Source organism: Zerene cesonia, chromosome 16 (genome assembly GCF_012273895.1).
Source record: "Zerene cesonia ecotype Mississippi chromosome 16, Zerene_cesonia_1.1, whole genome shotgun sequence".
Classification (NCBI taxonomy): Eukaryota; Metazoa; Arthropoda; class Insecta; order Lepidoptera; family Pieridae; genus Zerene; species Zerene cesonia.
This window is the reverse complement of record NC_052117.1, coordinates 2,162-13,784: the sequence shown is the minus strand read 5'-3', so window position 1 is coordinate 13,784 and position 11,623 is coordinate 2,162. Positions and strand designations below refer to the sequence as shown.

At 39.0% G+C, this 11,623-nt stretch overlaps 1 protein-coding gene across 1 annotated transcript in view; it reads left to right on the top strand.

The window, feature by feature from the left end:
• LOC119833014 (regulator of G-protein signaling 19) overlaps positions 1-11,623 on the top strand; it is a 13,631-nt gene continuing 2,008 nt past the window's right edge. The window contains exons 1-8 of the mRNA XM_038356883.1: positions 1-133; positions 527-763; positions 7,064-7,152; positions 7,752-7,760; positions 8,865-8,957; positions 10,829-10,890; positions 10,992-11,158; positions 11,410-11,622. Of these exons, the coding sequence (XP_038212811.1) occupies positions 7,064-7,152; positions 7,752-7,760; positions 8,865-8,957; positions 10,829-10,890; positions 10,992-11,158; positions 11,410-11,622 (633 nt within the window). The 5' untranslated portion in view covers positions 1-133; positions 527-763. The remainder of the gene's footprint in view (positions 134-526; positions 764-7,063; positions 7,153-7,751; positions 7,761-8,864; positions 8,958-10,828; positions 10,891-10,991; positions 11,159-11,409; position 11,623) is intronic.

Here is an 11,623-nt window from a genome sequence, read left to right as displayed (position 1 = left end):
CCGCGGCCCGTCCCCGTGCAGCCCTGCCTCAGCCGCCCGCCGCCCGCCGCCGGCCGCGCGCTCGCCCCATGCCGCGCCCGCGACGCCGCTAGCGCCGGCATGGCCGGCGAGCCGCCCACCCAGCCCCGGCCAGGTGAGCCCGCCGCCGCAGCGGTCCCGCCGGGCCCGGCTGCGGTGCGACAGGGCGCGGCCCTCGCGCGAGGAGCCCGCCGGGCGCAGTCGCCGTCGTGTTTACAGAGCTCGGCGCGCGGCGTAGCTCGCAGCGCCACACGGCGCCTCAATGGGCGCGCTATTTATACGTGCACGCGACCCTCACCCACTACCCTCCAATGGCTGTTTATTTTCGCGTCCATCAGCGACTCTGCGACGCTTCCGCACTAGCGAGCCGTTCGGCTTCGCGCGGAAGTGATCAGCTTCCATGAAAGCTCACGAAATGAGCCGTAGACTGTACAGAGTTGAGAGCTCTTATGACGCATTTCTGTTTGGATGTGACGAACTGCTACAAACTAAATTGTTTTTGTTTCAGTTCGCCTCGGAGACGGTCACTTCGCAGAAGGCGACTTACTTCCAAGCGACTACAAATGACTAAAGGACTGAATGTGCAAGTTTTTTTGGAACTGTGTTTCTGAATAATGTGAAAAATAAGAAAAAAACATATAAAATCCAGTGAATAGTTAAAGTTTCGTGTGTTCTGCGGTGAAATGCTTGTCGTGGACTATATTTAGGAAGAGCTGGTGATCTCCAAGTTCAGCTGCACCTGTCGGTACGTACCTGTCGCTTATTCAGCATGTCACTACGACGACGATGGATGGATGACAAATTATCCTATTGTATATAAACACATAATGTTAACTTTCCCAAGTATTATTTTTCATCTGCATTAAATTGAGAAAAAAAGATTAGTTTGTACAAGATCGCTGAAGCAGCGCACGCGACGGAACCTCACAATGATACTTATTTTTAATAAAAATTAAACCGCCATCAAATCGTCAGAACTAGACCAAATCAAATGGGACGACACGGTCGACACATGCTTTTAAATAAATAAAAAATAATAATAACAATCGGTTCACAATAAATTACCGTCTCCTCCTTTCTTACAAACTCTTCAACTTTACAACATTACTACAACAAGATATCTCTACTTTTTCTAATTTTTTAAGTAGTCTAACTCAACTCATTTAGAAATAGTAGAGGTTTGAAGGAGTTCCTGTGGCATTGGAGTTTCATGAAAATTCAGAAATAGGCATGTATGATGTATGTGAATGAGGCATGAGGAACTCAACATTGGGTTAACTTTCGCCTACGATTGGTAACAGTATATTTATATTCCAATTTATAAAATAGTTTTTGAGTAATCATAACATGAGCAGTGTAATAAAAATCTCAATTTACCAATAATTTTTTTTATAAGTTGCCATTTGCTTTTTTCTTGTTCGCAATAAAGGATTCACCAATAAGATGTCTATGTATCCAATGGCCTGCCTAACCGATGCTCGCTGGCCACCAGCTGCAGCACATCGCATACTTCGCTCTTTCGACCGCGGATTTGCATACAAAGTGTTCTCTGAACCATGGGGAAGGAAAATAAGTATAATATGCGTAGACAATGATGCCTAAAAATCACTGAATTAGGGACAGTACGAATAATCTTGGCTCACTTAATATGAATTATTTTCCTACTATATAATATTTCATTTGAAAATTAATCAATAATAATACTCACCCAACACTGTGCTGTCATTATATCTGTATATATTCTGAATCGAAATTGATTTATGTGGACGGACATAAAGCGCAAAGTTAATTAAATATTGGATCTACAATAGCAGGCAGACATTGTTTGCTCAGCCAGCTTTGATTGTTTGAACATAAAACCTTGTTTATATTTCGGTCTTGTTTATAAGTCGTGTATAATTATTTTATATATTTTCCGGCACTTTCAAATTGAGTATTGAAACGAACATTTTGTCTCTTATTTTCTTGAAGTCTAAAATTAGAAAAAAAGAAGGATACATCTCTCCTTTTAAGTGATGATTAGTAATGACGATCTGTAATGAATACCAGACTTACAAAAAAATATTGGACAACTTTCCCGCCACCCTAATGTAGTAGGTGGTTTAGTTTTCATCATTGCATCGGTGCCAATTATAATAAAAGTCAAACTCAAACTCAAACTCAAACATTTAATCATTCAACTAGACTTGTAGAAGCGCTTTTGAATCGTCATATTAAACAGTTATAACATTTACCAACGGTTCGGAAGGCAGTTTCAACAGAGAAGAGCCGGCAAGAAACTCTGCAGTTCCTCTTTTAAAATAATATAAATTTTACATTTTAATTCTACATAATATATAACATGTACATAAAATTCCAAGGTTCTTAAGCGACAACATTCCATGGATTATCATTTTCCATATATTCATTAATGCTAGAGTAGGCTCTCTGAAATAATACCTTTTTAATATAGTTTTTGAATTTATCACTACTAAACATTTATTTAATATTATGATTTAATATTATGAGGACTTCTATTGTATAAGCGTATACCTTGTCCCATAAATGTATTTTTTTTACTTTAATAAGCCGGAAAACAGGCATTTCAATTTTATTCCTGTTCTTCGTGTCATAACTATGTTTATCACCTACTTTTGTAAAATGTTATTAAATATATACTGTGACGGCACACTAAGGATACCAGTACTCTTAAAGAGATCTCTAAACGACTCCCGAGTACATAAATTATATATAGAACATATAGCCCTTTTTTGCAATACAAATATAGTTTCAAAATCTGCTATCGGCCCCATAGCAGAATTCCATAAGTCATGATGCTATGGAAGTAGCGAAAATAAACCATACTAGCCGTATCTACATCCCCACTGTAGTTTCTCGTCTAATGTTAAGCCAAGAAGTATTTCTTGGCTTAACATATTAGATTTAGTAGTGTCTAATACCTCTCAAGTCTTAAGTAGGACCGACATGGTCCTTTGAAAGGCTTAAGTGGGGACATGATCTATGTCCCCACTTAAGCCTTTCAAAGGAGGCAACACGCAGAGGTCATTTAGAGAGTTGAAATGTGTTGTGGGACACCAACTCATTTTTGCACTTTAGGAGTTACAGCGGGACTGCCCAGTGCCCAGCAGTCCGTGGCCGATGCCGACAACTGCAAAATATGGAAATTTAATAACTGGTTTATGGAATGGGATGCAAAATGGACTGTTATTGGGAACTATGAACTATATATACTACATAATACTTTAATATCAATTAGAAAATCGTATAATAATTAACAATTACTTATGAAAATTCATTATGTTAAATGCTATGAATCTCAGAAAAACTCAAAAATAATTATCCAATGACACATCACAAGTTGGTATTTATAAATGTTAGACCCATTTGAATGTTCGGGATGGTGTCTCGGAGAGGGAAATATCACTCCTCATTGTAAAATGGGACTAAATGATAACAATTGACAATTAAAAGCAAAGAGATTCTCTTTCGTCAATCCATTGGTAACCCACACTTATCGAGACAAAAAAAATTACAATAGAATAGACAATCGTCCTTTGGTAAGGCCACGTCGCGTTAGTTAAATTATCAGCTTTCGAGATTCTACCAAAATACTTTAGAGCAGAATTAAGTGTCCTGCTTGCCAGGGTAAAAACTCATGAATGTTAATAAAAAAACATAACGTTGCGTGTGGTGGCTGTGGTGCCTGTTCAGAGCTCGGAGCCGGCGGGCGCTGCCGTGCCGCGCCGTGCGCTCGCGGTGAGAGACACACTTTCGGTTGTTGCGTTAGTCGCCCTTGACCTATTTCAGAGTTTATTTGAGTTTTTTCATGCGCTGAGATTTAATACGCACATGTAACAGTGCAGTGATCTTAGTAAATCGCTTCAAATATCCTTACTAATATTATTAATATAAGTTTGTTTGTCAATCTCGCACGTTGCGACGGAGTGATGTAATAATATGACTTTGACCCAGAGAATATTTTGATTACGCGGTTGTAGTCGCGGCCAAAAAGCTAGTTTCATACAAATGTAAAATACTGTTCGCTGTAGACGCCGAATTAAGTAATTATTTTTTATGGTTTTAAGAAAATCGCAATTTACTGTAAATATATAAGCGATGATCATCGCACGTGTAAAAGGAAGGGTGAAGAAAAGGAAACGGACCTTCGGCTATTTGAACGTTTTAAAATCTGTCATAGAATATGTAATGTCGCAGGATATTATATTTTTAACTACATAGTATAACTCCAAGTGGCCCTCCGCCTCTGACCATCTGTGCCTTTCTAAGTCTTCTTCTTCCTGTAACCCACGCAACGAATTTCGATTCCTAATCGCTGAGACACTCCCGTGCATGCACTGTCTGAATAGTAAGTATTAGATTAAAATAATATTTAGGGATATTGTTCCTCCGAATATGATCAACCAAAAAGTCCTTTTAAGGATAACGTAGAGTAAGCATATTATTTATGTCTAACAATAGTAATTTATCTTTATAAGTATCTTTTTTTTTTAAAGGGATGTTGGTCCATAATATCGTTATAATTACTTTGTTCATTTTTTACGTTAAAATTTAGCATTTGCTTCATTTCAACATTTCAAAATCTTTAGCAGAAAATCGTAATTGTGAGCTACGTAGATGCCCCAATTAAGCGGAGGCGGATTGCTAATGTGCAATTGTATGCAAAATTGTAAGAATATCAAAAATGTAAAAAGGCTGATGATTCAGCTATTATGCTACGCTTTCCATATTTGTCTTAGAACATTAAATCGGAATAAGATCAGTTGTTTCATTTTAACATTTCAAAAACAAATAATAAAGAAAATCAATTGCTTTATAATTAAACTGCTTTTAAATAATTAATTAATAATTATTGATTAACTGTTACACTATTTGTATAATTTTATATTAACTTGTCAAAATTTATATTTCTATTAATTATCACTAGATGGCTCTGCTTGCATTTGAGTCGCACTAGCGAAATTGATTCATAATTAAATAAAAAACATCATGTTTATACGACGACGTACAATGAACAGGTAAATACGAAGATTAGTGTGTCATGCGTACCTTCAAATTTGTGCACTATTAACTATTATGAATAATTTAGCTTATCTTATACCCATTTATAACATAGAAAATGCTACTCATTCAATTAAAGAATTTCCATTATTTTGGAGAAGCCTTCAAAGTTTGCTGAAATTCGCTTACCACACCCGGAAGTCAAACCAACTAGAATCTATTGAAAAAACATGTTAAACCAGCCCATTCCAACTAAATCAAAACCGGGCTTTTACTTTTTCTATAGCACCATGTGTTGAATTTACATAATAATATGCCCGAGACCACGCGTGGTGTATAAAAATTCAATTCAAAACAATGGGATGAAAAGTCTATAAGAAGCAGCAAAAAACTGTTTTATACACTGTAAAGATTAAAAAAATAATAATGGAAGAGGTTTTAGGAACAGTTATAGAGAATTAACCCAAAAAAACATTGTTTGCTAATCGCTAATCTCCAGAACTACTGGACGGGTTTGAATGGAAGATGGGCAGCTGAGCTGGTGGTTCGCCTGATGGTAAGCGATCACCACCGCCCATAAACATTCGCAAAGGTAGTACCTCTGTGAATGCGCTGCCCGCTTTTATGGGGTAAGGGAAAAGGAAAGGATTAACGACTGGAAAGAAGGAATGGACTAGGACGGGTGAGGAAAAGGAAACGGGCCTCCGGCTCCCCCACTCACAGTACGAAACACAGTGGCATGCCACTATTTTACGCCGGTTTTCTGTGGGGGTGTGGTACTTCCCCGGTGCGAGCTGGCCCATTTCGTGCCGAAGCGTGCTCGACTCCCACAATAAAAATTATTTATTAATCTACTTCTAATTAACGCTTGCGAAGCCGCGCGAAAATGACAGTATAGTATAAATAAATAAAGCTGAAATCCATTATAGAATCTTTAATCCTACTAGTGCTTATTTAATATCACAAACGCGAAATTATGTTTGATCGTTTGTCTTTTTTGATATTTACTATCGTCAAGACTGACTTTTCACCCATAAGCATGTAGTGCCTTTGCGATTGCGCTGCACACTTTTAAGTGAAAAGGGACAACGAAAGGATTGACGAGTGGAAAGAAGGAATGAACTGAGATGGGTGAGGAAAAGGAAACGGGCATTCAGTCCCCACTAACCGTACGAAACACTGTAGCATGTTACCCGTACTATTTATAGCATAAAAGCGGTGAAAAACTTAAGTCCTACGAAATTAAAGGCAATTAAAATATCTGCTTTGACGTTTGTTTTTACTCTTTCTCACATAACAGGCACCATTTCTGAGATGTACCTAAGTTGCAATAGTCATAGTTAGCATATGTTTCCTTTGAAATTTCCTTTATGCGTAAGTAAGCAGTAAATAATACATATGTTGCAAGGATTGAAAATGATCTTGCATCATTTTCAAATATAACATGTGGTGTATATAAAACCATACAAATAAAAATAGGGCATTATTATTATTACTTAACCCGAACTTCTGCAACCTTTTCTATTTGTCTTTATCTTTTTCACCCTGGGTACAATGAAATCGGTAGCGAGTTATTCTTACTCCTCATTGACAATATCAAAAGAATCCTCTACTGTTGGCGATGCAATTTTGGAACGCGTTCGGCCTTGATCAAAACAGGCCAATAGACCTGGCTGTCAAATTCACATTAAGTAAACGTGCTAAGTTTATTTCCTCAATCAAATGTGTGTATACGATAGATACTTTGACGGTTACCACTCCTTATTTTTTTTTAATCAAGGAATAAAGTATTCAGACAATGGTTAAAGATCAGTTCAGATCTATACCATGTCCTGAAAACTTGCCCTTTTACACAATCCTAACAACTTTCAACTGGATGCTAATTATTGTACTGTTGCATGTCTAAATTGACCGGACGACGACTTGAAAGGACTAACCTGTTAAACCGTGTCGATAGTTCCAGATGCAGTTGTAGGATAGATAGCAACAGAAGCATGAGGTAGAGTGAAACTGTGTTGCGTTGCAGATGTGCAGTCTGGCCGCGTTGGCGCGCGGCTGCCGGCCCGCCGCCAAGCCGTGCTGTCTCTGCTGGTGCTGCTGCTGCTCCTGCTCCTGGTGCGTATCTCCCTTGCTTCGTCACACCTTCCCTTTCATTTCGTGTTCTTCAGCGATCCCTTTCAAAAGAATACAGTTAGGTTAGGTTAGCTTAGGTTTCATATTGTCTTCCACAAAATATGAAGGTTTATGTCACCATAAAATTGTAAAAACCGAGAGATTTTATAAGGTATCTCGCGATTTTGCTATGTAGTTGTACCAAATAGTTGTGATCCGTATCATCTGTTTGCAATGTAACGCCTAATTTTTCGGTAGACTATGTCTTTCAAACTGAAACTGTCATATTGTGAAATGCTACCTCACACGCTGATTTGGCATTTGACACACGGTTGGTTTTATATGGTAATATGCACCTGAAGGACGTTTGGGAACAGCATATTTATGGCATTATCTTCGATCAATAATACCAACAATACAAACGAGCGTCGCAAGGGGACGGTGCCGCTGTGTATCGGCCTCCTGTGTGACCGGAAATCACTGACATCCTTCACTAGTTATCTCTAATTCTACTTTTCAGCAATTAAAATTGTTGAAATTGATTTAATGCACCCACAGTTTTAATAATGAATTATCATTACTTAATATTTTCATTGTTTCAGGGCTAAGTGGTAAGTGCGGCGACTCTTCAATCTTTTGCTGGGCTTTACGGGGACCAAAGTACATCTTTACTAATATTATTTAGATGAAAGTTTTATATGTAAGTATGTTTATAATGTTTTTACATAATAACTGCTGAAACGATTTAAAAAAATCTTTAGAAAGCTGCAACTTCACTGAGTGACGTAGAGCCGGAGGCTCATATTATTTTCCTTACCCTTTCCAGTCCTTTCCCTTATTCCTCTCGTCAATCCTTTCTTTCCTCTTTCCTATTTTTTTTTTTTAATTTAAAGTCGGCAATCCATTTCAGAAATTGAAAGGATAAATACATATATTTTTATTTAATACATTCACTTTGATCGCATAGTGATATGTTTATTTATAACTTACACATTTTAAGTTTTTTTAAGAATATTGTAATTAAAATTATAATAGAATTTTTCGGATTCGTGACACAATACATAGAAGTGCCCACTTATCTTTATAAATGCTAAAGTAACTCTGTCTCGCTCTACATTATGCTTTCTTGACTAAACAATTGAACCTTATGTTGATGAAATTTAAAGGTTATAAATTAGCAAAGCCTACTGTTTGTCTAGAAAAAACTTGGTGCTTGTGTAACGCGACCGAAGCCGCGAAAAGAAAGCTATTATTTTTTTTTATAATAATCGTTATATATCATCATCATCGGTCCACGGCAGGGACGCTGGCCTTCTATGAGGGTGCAGGCCAGAATCCACTTCGCTGATAAATTGCATTCTGGCAGATAACGCAACACGAACTACATGTTCTTCAACATGCCGATCCTTTACCGCTTCGTGCTGAGCTGCTGTGAATAGTGCGCAGATATTGAAAAATCAATTTATTTCTTACACGCTCGTGTCGTTTCGTTCCTCATATCTCCGACTATTCGAGGTCAATCGAGGTCCTAATCTCTGAGCCACCCCTTGTTGAGTTCGATATACATTATAGGTATATCATAATTATTAAAGTCCAAATATCGTTTAAGTTAACATGTGATTTGCTTAATTTGATGTGTTTTTCTTGTAAGCGAAAAATAATAATGAATAGCAAAATAGTATCAGAATAAGGTTAACGAGAGTGTAACATGCCAGGTTGGCGGCGCGCGGCTCGGAGGGCGGGCCCGGCAAGAAGCCGCGCGAGCCTGGCCCCGGGCCCAACGAGCCGCTGCTGGACGGCGATGCGCCGTGAGTACCGCTCCCGTCTCCCGCCGCACACTCGCCACACACCCGCCACACACCCGCCACACACCCGCCACACACCCGCCACACACCCGCCACACACCCGCCACACACCCGCCACACACCCGCCACACACCCGCCACACAACCGCCACACACCCGCTACACACCCGCCGCACGTTCTCATGCTGACGTTTGCAGCTTGACGCTCATCTGAGATGGCGCTGAGTGGCCACCGATCAATGCTAGTTCGCGCGGTTGCGTTTTTGGTGTAGTCGAAGATCCTACTGCTCGACTCTGCAGGCTTTTTTTTTGTATTGGCATTAGGCAATGTAAATATAATTCTGTTGTAATAGATAGTACAATACTTTTAATATTGTACTAGCTGCGCCCTGCGGTTTCACCCGCGTAAGTCCGTATCCCGTAGGAATATCCGGATAAAAAGTTATATGTTATTCCAGTTGTCCAGCTATCTACGTACCAAATTTCATTGCAATCGGTTCAGTAGTTTTGGCGTGAAAGAGCAACAAACGCACACACATCCTTACAAACTTTCGCTTTTATAATATGAGTAGGAGTAAAATTGAAAAAAAGAAAACAGATGGCTTTAGATACATTGATTTCAATTTAGATTTATTTTGTATTAAAGGTAATTTGTGTGCGAGGGTTCTTAGATATGTTTGATGAAAATCGGTTGAGCCGTTTAAAAGTTGTAGAGTGGAAGTGGGTAGATTAACCGAACGTCTGCAAATATACTCGGATGGGATCTCAAATAGCTTCGCATGAAGAATGTTCCCCAATGCGACGTATTTGTTTTTAGAATTATTAATACATTCTTAAGTACTTTAAGAGTAAGTTTCTTTTATTATTTTTTACTTTTTAAAAGGAAATTAAGTTCTTGTGTCGGGGGTTTTTTAAGTTTTTTAAATTAATTCTTTTAACATAGTTAAATGCATGCTGTGTCCACTTCTAGTGAAATTTGAGTTCTGAATAACAGAACAACATATTTTTGGATTATTACAGATTCTTGCGACCAAATTTTTACAGATAATCCATTCGATAATACACCGAGTCCCCCTTAACATTTAATCCCTCACAAAGAAAAACCAGATACATGCACAATCGTTGGATTTATAAAGAGTTATCACCAAAATTTGTGTACCAAATTGTACAAAATACAAATCTTCGCAGAATCGGTGAATCTAAGTTCTACTAATCACTACATAGCATAAAACAGTCGCTGTCTCTGTCCCATGTCCCTATGACCCTATGTTTGCTTAAATATTGAAAAAAAAAAAAAATTTTGCGGCATTTTAATTTTTTTTATATTTGCAGCGGATTTTGATGCGGTTTTTTTCAATAGATAAGAGTGATTCAAGAGGAATGTTTTTATGTATAAAAAATATCTATTAAATTACTTCAAATTTAATGCGTGCGAAGCCGCAGATAAAACCCTTATATTACTGTTACGTTCTATTATTAAATTTAGACTGAATTAATAAAGCCAGTTCTTTTTAATTATTCAAAATTTTTTGTTTTTATTTTTATATATTATATATATATTATATATTATATTTTTTATTTTTATCCAAGGTTGGCTCTACTAATAGCAAATTTATTATAGCAAAAACTAAACCGCCTGCAAATTGTCAAAACTAGACAAAATCTACTTGACACCACACAGGAGGCACCAGCTTGCAAATAAAAAAATTGTCATCAAAATCGGTTCTCCCAGTAAAATGTTACGAGTAATAAATCCAAAAAATACAGTTCCGTACAGTCCCAGTACAACCCAAAAAGTACACTATGATAATCATTCTTTAAATTGTATCACACTTTATTTTAATTATTCCATTAAATTTTGGCATAATATTTCAGACCAACGTTAGAGGAGATCCAAAGCTGGGGCCAATCATTCGATCGTCTCATGCGAAGCGCTGGTAAGTTCGTTCGTTTGCGCTTGAAGTGTCTCAGTGAACTTGTCCGCTACGACGGTCGATTGAGTAATGTCTGATCTCTGAATGTGCTCTGTGATCGGCAGCGGGGCGCAAGGTGTTCCGCGACTTCCTGCGCGGCGAGTACTCGGAGGAAAACATCATGTTCTGGCTGGCGTGCGAGGAGCTCAAGCGCGAGACCGACCCCGACGCCGTCGAGGAGAAGGCGCGCTTCATCTACGAGGACTACATCTCCATCCTCTCGCCTAAAGAGGTAACCCCTACCCACCCTTGCTTTCACTAACTTACGTCTTCCGCTACCCGAGGGGATACACAACCGGACATCATGGCCATTCAAATTAAACATTATCTAAATCATTAAAAATTGCCGTGTTTAGAGATGAAATATAAAAATTAATCATTAATCACATGTTTTCGGAATGTGTATTCTGTTAGACGTAGCTGTCGATATATATAGCCACTATATATGCATCGAGCCGCGTGACGAGCCAGGCGTATGCGCAGGTGTCGCTGGACTCGCGCGTGCGCGAGACGGTGAACCGCAACATGGTGGAGCCGACGCCGCACACGTTCGACGAGGCGCAGCTGCAGATCTACACGCTCATGCACCGCGACTCGTACCCGCGCTTCGTCAACTCGCCGCTGTACAAGGCGCTGGCGCGCATGTCGGCCGGCTCGCCCAGCGGCGGCCCCGCGCCCCCCGCGCCCGCCGCCCCCG